General features: G+C 40.3%; 1 protein-coding gene across 1 annotated transcript; it reads right to left on the bottom strand.

The window, feature by feature from the left end:
- Window positions 1-11191: 11191 nt before the first annotated feature.
- On the bottom strand, window positions 11192-13401 carry LOC104250149 (uncharacterized). The gene is made up of 5 exons (XM_070167010.1): window positions 13102-13401; window positions 12308-13015; window positions 11904-12014; window positions 11650-11792; window positions 11192-11291 (listed from the first exon to the last, which is right to left on the bottom strand). The coding sequence occupies exons 1-5, from the start codon at window positions 13399-13401 to the stop codon at window positions 11192-11194; spliced, it is 1362 nt and encodes a 453-aa protein (XP_070023111.1).
- Window positions 13402-16297: the final 2896 nt, after the last annotated feature.

Genomic DNA, 16297 nt, shown 5'->3' with positions numbered 1-16297 from the left:
ACTTATCAGCTCTATATTCTCATGACCAAGGAGAGGGTGACTGGTGCTACTTTCAAGGAGGTTGTGGATATCGCCCGTGAGATTGAGTCTGTTCATCGCTGGGAGAGAGAGGAGAGGGAGGCCAAGAGGCCTCGAGGATCTAGTAGCTATAGTGCTGCTCCTTCGAAAGGTCAGTTTCAGCACGGCAGAGGCCATCCATTTAGGCCTGCTCATCCAGCTCGCCCAGGTTATCATGGGGCATCATCGGGTCATGGTTCTCACAGTTCTCATCAGGGCCAGTCATCACTTAGTGCCCTTCCAGCTCAGAGTTCGTCCCGTGCTCCATCAGCTCATGGCTCTTCTATGCTGAGTGCATCTGCTAGTTACTCCGGTGCGAGGGGTTCCCTTCAGTCCCCTTCTCCAGCACCTTGGAGTTGTTATGAGTGTGGTGAGATGGGTCATATGTAGAGGCAGTGCCCTCGTCGTCTTGCGAGTTCATCTCAGCAGAGGGGTCAGTCATTGGCCTCGGCGCCAGTCACTTCACCACCACCCGCCCATCCAGCTAGGGGTGGAGGTCAGTCAGCTAGGGGCCACCCCAGAGGGAGAGGTAGATTAGGTGGCGGTCAGGCCCGTTTCTATGCACTTCCAGGCAGACCCGATGCTATTGCTTCAGATGTTGTTATTACAGGTATTGTTTCAGTTTGCCACAGCGATGCCTCTGTATTATTTTATCCCGGTTCCACCTTTTCTTATGTGTCATCATACTTTGCTCGTTATTTGGGTATGCCCCATGAGTTTCTTACTTCACTTGTTCATGTATCTACCTCGGTGGGTGATACTGTTATTGTAGACCGTGTGTACCAGTCGTGTGTGGTGACTATTGGGGGTCTGGAGACCCGTGTGGATCTTCTATTATTGTGTACAGTGGATTTCGATGTCATTTTGGGCATGAATTGGCTATCTCCATATCATGCTATTCTGGACTGTCATGCTAAGACAGTCACATTGGCTATACCGGGTGTGCCACGAATTGAGTGGCGAGGTGTGACTGATTATGTTCTCAGTAGAGTGATATCATTCTTGAAATCCCAGCGTATGGTTGGGAAGGGTTGTCTTTCGTATCTAGCCTTTGTGAGGGATATCGGTGCTGAGACTCCTAGTATTAATTCTGTTCCAGTTGTGAGGGATTTTCCCGATGTGTTTCCTGTAGACCTATCGGACATGCCACCGGACAGGGATATTGATTTTGGTATTGACCTGGTGCCGGGCACTCAGCCCATTTCTATTTCGATGTATCGTATGGCACCAGCGGAGTTGAAAGAGTTAAAAGAGCAGCTTCATGAACTCCTCGATAAGGGGTTCATTCGGCCTAGTGTGTCACCTTGGGGTGCTCCGGTTCTATTTGTGAAGAAGAAGGATGGCACTATGAGGATGTGCATTGATTATAGGCAATTGAATAAGGTAACGATTAAGAACAAGTATCATTTGCCTTGCATTGAGGATTTATTCGACTAGCTTCAGAGAGCGAGAGTGTTCTCCAAGATTGATCTCCGTTCGGGTTATCACTAGTTGAATATCAAGGACTCGGATATTCTTATGACAGCTTTCAGGACCCGATATGGTCATTATGAGTTCTTGGTGATGTCTTTTGGGCTGACCAATGCCCCAACAGCGTTCATGCATTTGATGAACAGTGTGTTTTGGCCTTATCTTGACTCGTTTGTCATAGTCTTCATTGATGATATTCTGGTATATTCACGTAGTCAGTAGGAGCATGCGGAGCATTTAAGAGTTATGTTGCAAAGATTGAGAGAGGATAAGCTTTATGCAAAACTCTTCAAGTGTGAGTTTTGGCTCAGTTCAGTGGCTTTCTTGGGGCACGTGATGTCCAGCGAGGGTATTTAGGTCGATTCGAAGAAGATAGAGGCGGTTTAGAGTTGGCCCAAACCGTCCTCAGCCACAGAGATTCGTAGCTTTCTTGGTTTGGCGGGTTATTATCGCCATTTTGTTCAGGGATTCTCATCCATCGCATTGCCCTTGACCAAGTTAACTCAGAAGGGTGACTCATTTGTATGGACGGACAAGTGTGAGGAGAGCTTTCAGAAGCTTAAGACAGTTTTGACCACAGCTCCAGTGTTAGTTTTGCCATCAGCTTTGGGTTCATATATCGTGTGTTGTGATGCTTCGAGAGTTGGAATTGGTTGTGTATTGATGCAGGAGGGTAGAGTTATTGCTTATGATTATCGTCAGTTGAAGCCCCATGAGAAGAACTACCCCGTTCATGATTTGGAGTTCGCTGCCATAGTTCACGCGTTGAAGATTTGGAGGCATTACTTGTATGGTGTGTCTTGTAAGGTTTTTACTAATCATCATCGCCTCCAGCACTTGTTCAAACAGAAGGATCTTAATTTGAGGAAACAGAGATGGTTGTAGTTGCTTAAGGATTATGATATCACTATATTGTACCCTCTGGGAAAGGCCAATGTGGTGACCGGTGCCTTGAGCCGAAAGGCGGTGAGTATGGGGAGTTTGGCATATATTCCAGTTGGGGAGAGATCTCTTGCAGTTGATGTTCAGTCCTTGGCCAATCGGTTCAAGAGGTTAGATATTTCGGAGCCTAGTCGGGTATTGGCTTGTGTGGTTTCTCAGTCTTCCTTATATGATCGCATCAGAGAGCGCTAGTATGATGATCCGCATTTGCTTGTCCTTAAGGACAAATTTCAGCATGATGATGCCAGAGATGTGACCATTGATGATGATGGGGTGTTGAGGATGTAGGGCCATATTTGTGTGCCCAATGTGGATGGGCTTTGGGAGTTGATTCTGGAGGAGGCTCATAGCTCGCGGTATTCCATTTATCCGGGTACCGCAAAGATGTATCAGGATTTGAGGCAGCACTATTGGTAGAGGAGAATGAAGAAAGGCATTGTGGGATTTGTAGTTCGGTGTCTCAATTGTCAGCAGGTGAAATATGAGTATCAGAGACCGGGTGGCTTGCTACAACAGATAGATATTCCCGAGTAGAAGTGGGAGAGGATCACTATGGACTTTGTAGTTGGACTTCCACGGACTTTGAGGAAGTTTGATGCTATTTGGGTGATTGTGGATCGGCTGACCAAGTCCGCGCACTTCATTCCTGTGTGTAGTAGCTATTCTTCAGAGCGGTTGGTAGAGATCTATATCTGGGAGATTGTTCGTTTGTATGGTGTCCCAGTTTCCATCATTTTGGATAGGGGTACTCAGTTTACATCGCAGTTTTGGAGGTCTGTGCAGCGAGAGTTGGGTACTCAGGTTAAGTTGAGCACAGCTTTTTACCCTCAGATAGACGGGCAGTCCGAGCGCACTATTCAGATATTGGAGGACATGTTGCGTGCTTGTGTCATTGATTTCGGAGGGTCATGGGATCAGTTTCTACCACTTGCAGAGTTTGCTTATAACAATAGCTACCAGTCGAGTATTCAAATGGCTCCATATGAGTCTTTTTATGGGAGGCGGTGATCTCTAGTTGGTTGGTTCGAGCCCGGTGAGGCTAGGCTATTGAGGACTGATTTGGTGCAGGATGCTTTGGGGAAGGTGAAGGTGATTCAGGAGAAGCTTCGTACAGCGAAGTCGAGGCAAAATAGTTATGTTGACAGGAAGGTTCGAGATGTGTCTTACATGGTTGGTGAGAAGGTTTTGTTGAAGGTTTCGCCCATGAAGGGTGTTATGAGATTTGGGAAGAAAGGGAAATTGAGTCCGCGGTTTATTGGACCTTGTGAGGTGCTTCAGAGGATTGGGGAGGTGGCTTATGAGCTTGCTTTGCCACCCAGTTTGTCAAGTGTGCATCTGATATTTCATGTTTCTATGCTCCGGAAGTATATTGGGGATCCGTCTCATGTTCTGGATTTTAGCACGGTTCAGTTGGATGATGATTTGACCTATGATGTGGAGCCAGTAGCTATTTTGGATCGTCAATTTTGGAAGTTGAGGTCGAAGGATATAGCTTCAGTGAAAGTGCAGTGGAGAGGTCGGCCCGTGGAGGAGGCTACCTGGGAGACCGAGCAGGAGATGCGGAGCAGATACCCTCACATGTTTGAGGCTTCAGGTATGTTTCTTGACTCGTTCGAGGACGAACGTTTGTTTAAGTTGGGAGGATGTGACGACCCGGCCAGTCGTCTCATGAGTCACCTCTCCATCTCCCCCATTTCTGCTTCTTTATGCTTTGTTTATTTGTGTTATGTGGTATCAGGTTAGTCGGATCGAATCCGGAATGATTTTGTAAGGCCCGTGAATTTCCTAATCAGAACCCCGAATCCCATGGTGCCAAGTTAGGAGCATGTGTTAGGGTTCACAAGCTCGCCGCAGTTCGGACCCCTTTGGATTGAACAGTGCATTAAAAAGTCAAAGAATAATATTTTCCAGAGAAGTACGATTTTGCAATCGAGAATGCGGTCGCATATCAAGTATGCGGACCGCATAGAGGGAATAATCACCGCAAAGTGAGTCAGTGTGTTAGTCAAATTTAAGGATAAATATGCGGTCCATTATGCAATCGCATAACCGATATGCGGACCGCATAGTCGTCGCATAATTTCCTTGGGATTTTGTAAGGAGCAATTCTGCGGTGCATTATGCGACCGCAGAACGGGTATGCGGACAGCATTTCTGCCGCATACCCAGACAGAATATTTAGATTTTGGGAGCATTTTGGCGGTCCATTCTGCGGGCCGCATTTCCAATTTACGATCGCAGACCTGACTCGGGCTCCAATTTTCTAAATTTTTATAACTCGACCCCATTTTAATATATAGTCTTTGGGGCTTCATTTGGGGTCATTTTTCTACTGATTTTAGAGAGAGTTGAGAGCATTTTAGAGAGAGAAGGAGGAACCCAACATTCAATCATCCAATCTTGCATCAATTTTCAAGAATCAAAGAACTCAATCACAAGTTCTTCATCTAAGAGGTAAGATTCTATCCATTAGACTTTAATTTCGAGTTTGGGGTATAAGATGGGGTATTGAGGTATGATTCTTGGGTGTAATACTATTATGTATACATGCATGTACAAACTAGGTTTGTGGAAAGATTGTTGAACATAAATAAGTAAAGATTGGGTTGGGAAATGAAGAAAACCTTGTAAAAGAGATTTGAAATCAAGATGCACAACTTGTATTTGATAAAATGCTCAAATGAGCTGAAACCATGAATACCTTCCTAATTTGTATTCAATTTTGTTATGTCTCAAAGTAGATTGGGGTTGCTAGAATTTCCGGAACGTCGTAGTAACTTAAGGAAAGCTTAAACAAGGTATGTATGGCTAAAAAACCCTCCTCTTAGAAATTGATCTCCCATGGTGCCCGTGTAAGTGTTGTAAGTTTGAAACGTGACTGATGCAATGCTTGTTATGTTAAGTGAATTGATGTTGTGAAAATGTATGTGGCAAGTACTTCTTTATGTGTTTAATGTGCTATTCTTGTAAATGGAATATGTGTGGAGAACATGATTTATGTGCTAAATGCCTAACTGTCATGCCAAGGTTACTTTGGAACTAACATGCCAAACTTGATGAATTTACTTTTATGCTTATGACTTAAATTGCTTTTGTATATGCCTATGACTTTAAGTGTCAAGGTGAATGTTGGAAATGGGAATAATGTGAAACGTGAGTTATGAAACGTGGAAATTGTGGCCCCAAGCGCGGGTAAACTAATACATGTGTAGCCGAAGATTGGTATGAGATGAATAACGGAAAATGGTAACGTCTCGGGGAGACGGCTTAGCCGATCGGGCCGTGATCGGACGCCATGATATATATATATACACACACATGGTGGTAATGTATTGATGATTGAAACTGGAAAGTGTGAATGAAATAATGATAACGTCTTGGGGAGATGGCTTAGCCGATCGGGCCATGATCGGACTCCGCTCACAGAAGCAGTGGTAATATGGATAATGATGCAATAGTGTGGGGTGCTCCAATCTAAAATTACAAGAACCATGTAGAAATCATATGAACCTCCTTATATTGTTGGCATGGTGCTTATTTGAAACTTTGTTGCCTTTACTATTTCCTCTTTACTCTTGAATGGTTGTTCTTTCTAACAAGATGGTGTTTAGTTATACATACTAGTACTATTCCATGGTACTAACGTCCTTTTTGCCGGGGGCGCTACATTTTTAAATGAATGTAGGTGGCTCCATAGCGGATAGTGTCGATCGTGTGTAGCAAAGCATCCTTTTCTCAAATTCTTGGTAAGCCCTTCCTCCTTCAAGGGGTCATGTAGTACACCTTTTGTTATAGACATCCATTTTGAGGTATAGCCGGGGCCTTGTTGCCGGTGTTGTTATCACTGTCTTTTGTATCCTTAGAGGCTCCGTAGATGTTTGTGTGGGTTATGTACGGGTATTGGATAGGTCAATGAACCATGTTGTAACCTTGTACTCTTGCTTTCCTTTAAACTATAACTGTATGGAATCTTGGACACTTAACTACGATTTAATGTTGTGATATAAAATGAACTAAAATGATTGATGTACTATCTTTCCTTGTCTAAATAAATGAAAGCATGGTTTCCCTATTCATATTGAGTTGGATGGGTAGTGTTTTATGAGGCTTGCTCAGTTGTGTTCACTCGATTGAGCGCCGGTCCTACCTCCCAAGGTTGGGGCGTGACAGATTTTGGTAAGGTTTGAGACACTGTCTCTTTTAAGGAAGTTTAAGTTTGAAAAGTCAACTGGATGTTGACTTATGTGTTAGAGGGCTCGAATGTGAGTTTCGATGGTTCGGTTAGCTTCGGGAGGAGATTTGGGACTTAGCAGCGTGATCGGAATGAGTTTTGGAGTTTCGGAGTAGATTTAGGCTTGAATTGGCGAAGTTGATATTTTGGCAATTTCCGGTTGGTAGGCGAGATTTTGGTATAGGGGTCGGAATGGAATTCCGAGAGTTGAAGTAGTTCCGTTGTGTCATTTGGGATGTGTGTGCAAAATTTCAGGTCATTCGGACGTGGTTTGGTCGGGTTTTTTATCAAAAGCGGAATTTGGAAGATTTTTGAAACTTAGGCTTGAATCAGATGTGTTTTGGTTTATTTGATGTTGTTTGAGGTGTTTTAAAGATTTGTACAAGTTTGAATAGGGTTTTAGGATATATTGGTTCCTTTGTTGAGGTCCCGGGGGCCTCGAGTGAGTTTCGAGTGGTCAATCGGACCACTTCATGAAGTTTAGAGTTGCAGATTTGCAGGTTTAGTTGTTGTAGAGATTTCCTCTTCGTGATCGAGTAGGGGGTCTCACGATCGCGTAGAAGATTTTTAGGGGTAGTCCAGTTTGTTTTTTGCATTCGCGAAGGTTGAGTCGCGATCGCATAAAGTGAAGAAGTTGTTGATCGCGAACGCGTGGTGAAGGTTACGTTCACATAGAGTTAAGTGGACTAGGGATTTGACTGGGAGTTTGTTCTTTGCGAACGCGGTCCCCTGTCCGCTATCGCATAGTGTTAGGAGCTTGATCATCGTGTTCGCATAGGCTTATACGCGTTCTCATAGGGTTAATTCTGGGAGCTAAGGATTTGTGCTTCGCGATCGCGAAGGATGTCCCGCGATCGCGATGAAGGAACTTAGGCCTGGGCAGAAGGTTTAAAAGGTCGTCTTGTCTGCGAATGTAGGGTTTATTTCTTCCATTGTTGGTCATTTTTGGAGCTTTTTAAAGGGGATTGAAGAGGGATTCAAGGGGAATCATTTGGAGGTAAGATTCTTGGACTTAAAACTCGATTCTAATGTGAATTCCACCTAAATAATCATGGAAATTAAGCCAAAAATTGAAGAACTAGGGCTTGAAAATTTAGACCTTTGATTGAGGATTTGAAGGACCATTTGAGGTCAGATTTCATAACTTTTGATATGTATGAGCTCGTGGGGAGATAACGAATCTATTGATGTAAAAATTATCAAATTCTGAGACGTGGGCCCGGGGTCGGGTTTTGGTAATTTCGGGATTTATGTCGTATTTTGATTATTTTTGCTTGGGCTCCATTCCCTTAGCCTATTTTGACATCCTCGTTCTGATTTTAGATAGATTCAACGTGCGTGGAGGCTGATTCGAGGGACAAAGGCATCGCGAGTTAGAGATTTGACCGGTTCGAGGTGAGTAATGATTGTAAATGATGTTCTAAGGGTTTGAAACCCCGGATTTGCACATCGTGGTGCTATATTGAGGTGAGACACATGCTTGATGACGAGCGTGGGGTCGAGCACTATTGGGTATTGTGAACCCTTCGGGGATTTTTATGATATCTCCTCACTGTTTTGACTTTATACTTGAACTCAGTCCTATTATTTTCCACTGTTTTTATACTCAGCCATGTTTACTCAGTTTTAATACTTAAATGATATTTTAAATGATGTTTGGGCTGATAAACACTATTTTACTATTGCTCCGGTGGCTTGTGAGGATTTTTGACTGAGTAAGGCCGAGGACCTATATTGTGAGGAAACATTTGATACTGATTATGAGGCCGAGGGCCTGAGATATGTATGCCACGAGGTGGCTTGATTGATATGAGGCTGAGAGCCTAGTTTTGATGCCACGAGATGGCTTGTTATTGCGTTTGGGCTGTAAGGGGCCCCTCCAGGAGTCTGCACACCCCCAGTGAGCGCGGGTACCCATTGTGATCTGAGATTTGAGCCCGAGGGGCTGGTACTATTTTGAGATTGAGCCCGAGGGGCTGGTACTATTTTGAGATTGAGCCCGAGGGGCTGGTATTGTTCTAAGATGTTGCACGAGGGGCGGATTTGTTGATACTGTGCCCGATGGGCGAACCTTTATGTGTTTACTTTTCATAATTGACTGCCAATTACCTGTTTAATTGTTAAAATAGGCTTTTCATGAAGTTAAATTTGAGTTAAAGGATTTTACCTATCTTTCACTGTTTTACTGTTTTGAAATGGTTTTACTGCTTCATTATAGAATGCTTTGTGCCTTACGTGATTTCTTGCTTTCAGTATTTATTTACATTTGTTACTCACTGAGTTGGAGTACTCACTTTACTCCCTGCACCTTGTGTGCAGATTCAGGCATAGCTGGTCCCGCTCCCGAGTGCTGATCATTTCCAGCTTCACTCGGATCCAAGGAGTCTCTAGGTAGCTGTTGGCGTTAGCAGCCCATATCTCCTCCCTATCTCTTTTCATTTATGGTCTTAGTTCTGTACTAAACTTTGTAGTTACTTTGGGTATTCTGTGTTAGATGTTCGTGACTTGTGACACCCTAGTATCGGGCTGTGTTTGGGCTGTATTCTGCATATTATACTATCTTTTGCTTAGACTTTGGTTTATTTACACATATTTAGGTTGTTTATTACTGATTAACTGTTTAAAAAGTGAATTGGGTTTAATTGTTTGGCCTTGTCTTCACGAGAGGTGCCATCACGACCGGGTTCAGGTTTAGGGTCGTGACAAGTTGGTATCAGAGCCTAGGTTACATAGGTCTCACGAGTCATGAGCAGGTTAGTAGAGTCTCACGGATCAGTACGGAGATGTCTGTATTTATCCTCGAGAGGGTGCAGAACCTTTAGGAAAAACTTCATTTCTTGAAATTCTTATCGTGCGAATCTGTTGGTCCGAGTACTAAACTTCTGTTATTCTATTCTCTCACATATGGTGAGGACACGCGCTACCAGTCAGGATGGACGACCACTAATACCACCGGTTGTGTCCACTAGAGGCCGAGGATGCGGCCGTGGTCATGGTAGGGTCAGAACAGCTAGGGCAGCACCTGCAGAACTGCTGTGAATTCTAATAATGGTGTAGGTTAGTTCTTGCGGGTATTTTGAATCAATTGACGAAGAGCTCCCTCGTCGAGCGGTGATGGTGATCAAAGATTTAAAAACTAAACTTGATGTTGCTAAGGTTGAGAGGAACAATTTGAGGAATAAAGTTTACCTCATGGAACAAGCTACGATGGTTCAAAGAGGCTCTAAGAACTTGTTTGATGAAATGGAAGATGTTATGACGGTTGAAAGGCATACTTTGAAGATGAAACTTGACGAAATGGAGCAATTTCAACTTGTGGAAGCTGAAAAAGCTAGTAAGTTAGAGGTCAAAGTGAAGAAGATGAAAAATATCATTTTGGTTTCATGGGATTTATTATTTGCTTTGGTTGTCGTAGGGATGATGAAGTAAATGTATGTTGTTTTAATATGTTTTTGTAGTATTTTGGTTTAGTTATAGGGGTGATGAAGTTAATCTATGTATGTGTAGTATGTTGTAGTATGTTTCCAACTCTTCAAAGTGATGGTATCAATGTTTCTTCTTCAACCATTTGTGGGACAGAACTAGAATGCAGGTTATTCTTCTGTTACTTCAAGAACTTGTTCTTGCTTTATGCGCTAGTATGACTACAGTAGCATTATGGTTAGAATGCAGGAGGCTTCTTGTTGTTGTTTTATTTGGATAATGATAATTGATTTTTGTTGACTATAGTAAACCTGCTGACTAGTAATAAGCAGGCTAAAAAGGGAGCACTCTATTTCTCTGGAGTCCAATAATGTGAGTATATAAGTTAAAAGGATTGTGAGTACCACTTCTATAAGTTAAAAGGACTATGAGTATATAACATTGTAGTTCACTCTAGTTTAGGCTTTTACCTCACAAATACACTGTCAAATTTTGCAAAAAAAAAACATTGCTGTAATCATTGATTATGTCAAGGAATGTATTGCCCAGTCCTTTCCACTAAAGTTGTTTTTAATATGATAGAGTGGGATTATGATATTTCCGAGATAAATTAGCAGAATTGACATTTCAGGAAATTGTTAAATACATGTTACACGTTGACTTTAAAGCACAATCAGTTTTTATTGCAAAAGGACCACTCTTACAAGAATGATTCCTAATTGGCAACTAAACTAAGCATTTTGCAACTCAGCAACTCAACAAGCATTTTGCAAACATATACGCATAAACCATATGCAGTAGACTACTAGGGAACACTAAACAAAGGTTTAAATGATGTAGCCAAATACACATCAACCATATGCAGTAGCCAAATATGGCTAAGTCTCGACTATATGCAGTAGCCAAATATTTAAACCTTTGTCAAACATATACACATCAACCATATGCAGTAGCCAAATATTTAAATGATGTAATTAAGTCTCGACCAACTATATCCCCTTCACCCCTTTATTATATCTAGCACAACAAAGGTCATTCATAACAACAGTTTCTGTTCAGCACTTCCCATCAAACTATCCTAATAGCACTGCCCAGCAAACTATCAGCACTGCTACTGCCCAGCAAACTACCAGCACTGCTACCAACAAAACAAACACCGTCAAAACAGCTGCAACAAAATAGCACTGCTGTGCAAACTAAACCAAAATAACATTGTCTAGCAAAATATCAAAACAAACAGCACTGATGTAATATTAATTTGTTGTTGCTAAACCAAATGGCACTGCATCAAAATTTTAGTTTACTGCTGCTACAAAACAACACTGTCTATCCATCAAAACATGTTTACAAATAACTACTAAACCAAACAGCACTGCTGTAATATTATAGTACCAACCAAAACATCGAAACAAAAGGGTTCTGTGAGTTTACAGATTTGCAACTACATACAATAACCAAGATTCCTAGATTTGTGAGTTCCCATTGAGTTTCCTACACTTCAACTTTTCGACTTTCTTTTGTCTTGCCACTTCCAATTGATTTTCGTCACAGCTTCTTTGCCTTTCCAAGTGAGCTTAGTAGGTGAGTAAGGAAGATCAGTGGGATAACTGACACTAGTATGATCTCCTCTGAAAGAGATGACTCTTGTCCCTGCTGAGGCCAATTGTTGCTACGTCATCAGTAGTCGTGTTTGATCTTCAGAAATAATCTTAGGCATTAAATCAGGGTCATTTTCATGCTCACTACCATCACCAAAGGGTTCTGCTTATTGTATTGGTACTCTTGGTGTAGGCATAAACACAAATTCACTTTCACATTCACCTTCTTGTGTTGGTTGAGTTGGTTGAGGGACTGAACAACTAACATCCTCAACATTTCCTTCACCACCAACCTATTAAAAAGAAAAACTTTCTATTAAGTTAAGAATAATTGCAATTATATAAGAAGAAAGATAACAAGTTAAGAAGCAAGTACCTTTCATGTCCTTGAATTGTGGTCCAGTTCACCACAAATGTTGCATGTCATTCTAGTTTCCCTTCTTGATGCAGCCCAATCTCCTTGTCTCTTGTTAGCCTCATCTTTCTCCCTATTTCTTTTGACTTTTGGCCTTCCAACAGTTTTGGAAAGTGGAGGAGGGTCCATAGCATGTTCTGGTAATACTTTCTAGAACTTTTCACCTCTAACAGGCATCAACTTGTCCCTATATGTCATCGGGTAAGCTTCCTTGTTGTGCCACCAACTAATTTCAGTCATTGGATCCTCTTTCTCGTATTTTAGTGCCCTGATGGTATGAGGGCATGGGATGCCAGTCAACTGCCAGGATCTACAAGTGCATTTTTTCTCCACTTGGTTCAGTGTATGTCTATCACCACCCTCAGAGACCTCATAACCAGTTTCACCATTGAAATGAACAGTACATAAGTTGGCTACCTTCAAATAAACAGCATACAACTTCAAGCAGTTAGGACTAAACTCACCTCCCCATGTTCTAACTTCTTCTTCCTTCTCTCTTAACCTGTTCATGATCTTGATTCTAATATCCTCAAGCATCTTCAGGATAGGATTGCCTCTTGCTTCTAAGATCCAAGAGTTGAAGGACTCTGTAAAATTGTTTTTCACCATCTGATTTTTGCACAATGTATCAAAGTAGGACCTACACCAATTCTGTGGTGGATACCTAAGCAACTCCTTGACAGCATCAACAGACAATTCACCAAGATTCTTTAGTTGATCTTTAAAGTCCTCCTCATAAGTGCTCCAAGTAGACCACCATAGGTATTTCTTCATCTCTCCTGAAATTCTGATCCTCTTACTCCAGTTGGCTTCAATATGCCTCAGACAAAACCTATGATTTGAGAGAGGGTGGATAGTTCTTACTGCTTCCAACAGACCCTGCACATGTAAATTTAAACAGAATTAACTATATAATAACTTAAAAGTAACTAGAATAGTCAGTTAAACAAAATCATAGGTTTTACCTTTTGTATATCAGACGTAAAGGTAATATCAGTTCCATCTTTCAGATTCAATGAGTACTTCAGCAGCTCCAGAAACCATGTCCATGTCAAGGTGTTTTCCTTATCAACTACAGCCCAAGCCAAGGGATAGAAATGATTCTGACAATCTTGTGCAACAGCCACCAATAATTGCCCCTTGCAATGACCCTTTAAGAAAGTACCATCTAGTCCAATGAATGGTTTCAACCCTTGTTTGAACCCCAACTTCATTGCATTGAAGCATATGTACATTCTAAGAAATCTTCTTTTACCTTCAGTCATGGCATCTTTTGATAAATTGAAAACCACATCACTACGGGATTGTTCTCCCTAATCTCATTTGCATATGCTTCTAATCTGTTATAGTCATCTAAAAAGCTTCCTTGCAATTGTTGAAGTGCCATCCTCTTAGCCTTTTTCAATATGGAGTTATGTACATTCAATGAAATTTGATTTTTCAAATCTAGTTTCATATCCTTTATCTTGTACTTGGGGTTATTCTGCACCTTACTCCTTAAATATTCAGCTAAAGTTTTTGTTTTGGCTCTAGGATTCTCAAATGCATCTTCACAGTTGTGCTCTGTCTTCAATGTTTTTATCTTAAAGTCAGGACCCTTCTTATCTTCAGAGATGAGGCATACAAAAGGGCACCCTACTACACATCTATACCTTACTCTTATTTTATCACTTTTTCTAAGCTTCAAAGGTTTGGAATTTGCAATAGCATAGAAGTTCATGACTTTTTTGGCCTCTTCTAAGTCCTTAAATGTCATAGACTTATCAAGCTCTTTGTAGTAACTAATCTTATCATTAACTTCTTTACCCTTTTGCATCCTAAGTAACTCTAATTCTTCAAAATCATATTCACTAGCATCTGAGCCATAATCTGAACTTTTATCACTATCAGATTCACAATCAGTACCTAATTCACACTGATATTGACCTGAAATTGGTTCTTTGTGGTCCCTCATATTGAAATATCTATAATAAAGACACATAAGAAAACATAGAGAGACCACATGAATAATTTAACAACTTAGACAATAAAATATTGAACATACAATTAATTACTGCATATAATATAGTGGAAAGAATAAAGCACACACTTTAAGAGATAAAGCACATGTTTTGTTGATTTCAAACCACAGTGGAAAGCCAAAAAACACTGTTTTTAAGAAGAAATGCACATGATTCTGTCGATTTCAACAACCCAACCTTTACCACACTATGATAAAATATGTGAAAAGGACACTTGCAGCCAAAAACGATGTACACCTAGGGAACAAATTGACACCACATAAGGAAACAACAAAGATAACAAACAAAAAGAGTACAAGACCCACATGCAAACACTATACACTAAAAGTCAGGATCAGAAATACCAGAACATGACAAAACCCTAGAAAATTACAAAAAAAAAAATTGAAGTTCGAGACAGAGACCTCATAAATAGAAGGCAAAATTACCCGAATATCTTCAGATGATCTTCAATTTGTGTTGTTAAACCTTGCTCTATCGTATCATCCCCTCACCTCTCAAATCGCCATGGAAGAACAGACATGGAAGAACTTAGGTTTTTGTTTGGGAATGGGGTTTGGACCTTCTGCCTATGCGCTTTTGTTTTGGAATCCGTTTATTTGGATTCAGCGGGTTTATGTGGAATAGCTAATGTGGATGTCATGACATGGCTTATGTGGATGCCATCTAGGATACAAAGTGCTGATAGGAAGGAGCCGTTAGGTTGAAGGCATTAGTGGCTCATTTTGCTAACGGGGAGGATATTTTTGGCCCAGTTTACTAACGGAAGACATAAGTGAGCTATATACCATAGTTTAGGGATATTTTTGGACCTTTTCCGTTATTAGAATATGCTTGTCTATAGATGTATGCAATTTTCCCCTTCAAAGTAAAGTTTGGATTGTTAAACTTCGTTTGTTTCAAGTATTATTTTCTTTAATAAAATGGTCGTGTACCTTGTCGAAGAGCTAGTGTTAATGAAAAATTAAATGACAAGGGTAAAATTGTTGGATAGTTTTAGAAATCCCCCTCACATTTTGTTTTATTATACTGACTTCCCTCATGATTTACAATATTATGTTTACCTCCTTTCTTTTATTTTTCTTTGTAATAATTCTTTTTGTCTATTATTGTTAATATAAAATATGATAACTTGACTAATTTGTCCTTCCTAATATACTCTTCTTCTTTTTTAGTTTAATTATCATGTAAACACTTACCAAAAGTGAAACATTTCAGAAAATCTTCATCTAACAATTTAATTCAACCTCGAAAAGAACATTTCAATTCGATCTGAAAACCCTAAAAATACTGGGAAAACACGGATAAAGAGATGAAAATTGAATTTCGGGCGAAAAAAATTGATAACATACGAATCATTGAAATAAGGAACAAAAATAAGGGAATCTTACAAAAATATCTCAAATAAGTTCTAACTTACCAACCTCTAGCCATTAATTATAGATTTATCAAAACAAGTCAAGCACATGTAAAAATTGAAAACCTAAATAAATAAGGTTCTTTCTCTTCAAGAATCACATGCAAAGATCCACTTCCATATTTTTAAGCGTGATCAGTAACATTATGCAAGACGGAAAGGAAATTTCATGGATGAGGTAGCAAATAAGGTGATGGAATACAAAAAAAATGTATATACATAATATTCTAAAAATCTGAGCAAAAACAAAAACCTTTTTCGATGGGTATGGTTGAAATTCATTGAATACATATAGATAAGTCAATATACAAAATTTGAGAAAGATTTGAGGTGATTTGGACTGATTTGGTATTAAAATTCGTTGTTAAAATCATGTTCAAAAAATCCTTTACGACACATGTATTATGCATGTACCTCACACACAGGTATACATGGATATACATGTGATACACATTTGATACAAATATGATACATATATGATACACAAATGATACACAGTGTGATACACATTATTTGTTTCATGTTCATCTTACTACTTCGAATTTTCCATTCAAACCACCTCAAAATTCCACCAAATCATCCCAAAATTGAGATTCAAGCTCCTTAAAATGTATCCAATCTATTATAATAATACCCACTCAAACAAAAAAGCAAAAATTTAACTTTTTTTTGCTACAAATAGCTAATTGGCTAATATTAGAAATATTTTATGAATTGGCCAAT

This window comes from Nicotiana sylvestris, chromosome 2 (genome assembly GCF_000393655.2).
Source record: "Nicotiana sylvestris chromosome 2, ASM39365v2, whole genome shotgun sequence".
NCBI lineage: Eukaryota > Viridiplantae > Streptophyta > Magnoliopsida > Solanales > Solanaceae > Nicotiana > Nicotiana sylvestris.
This window is presented reverse-complemented; position numbering and strand designations above follow the sequence as displayed.

Coding starts and splice junctions, on each gene's coding strand:
- LOC104250149 (XM_070167010.1), bottom strand. CDS start 13,401: ATGACTGAAGGTAAAAGAAGATTTCTTAGAATGTACATATGCTTCAAT. Junction 12,015..12,307: donor ATAGGGACAAGTTGATGCCT/GTTAGAGGTGAA, acceptor TCTTTTTAATAG/GTTGGTGGTGAAGGAAATGT. Junction 11,292..11,649: donor ACGAAAATCAATTGGAAGTG/GCAAGACAAAAG, acceptor ATTTTGTTGCAG/CTGTTTTGACGGTGTTTGTT.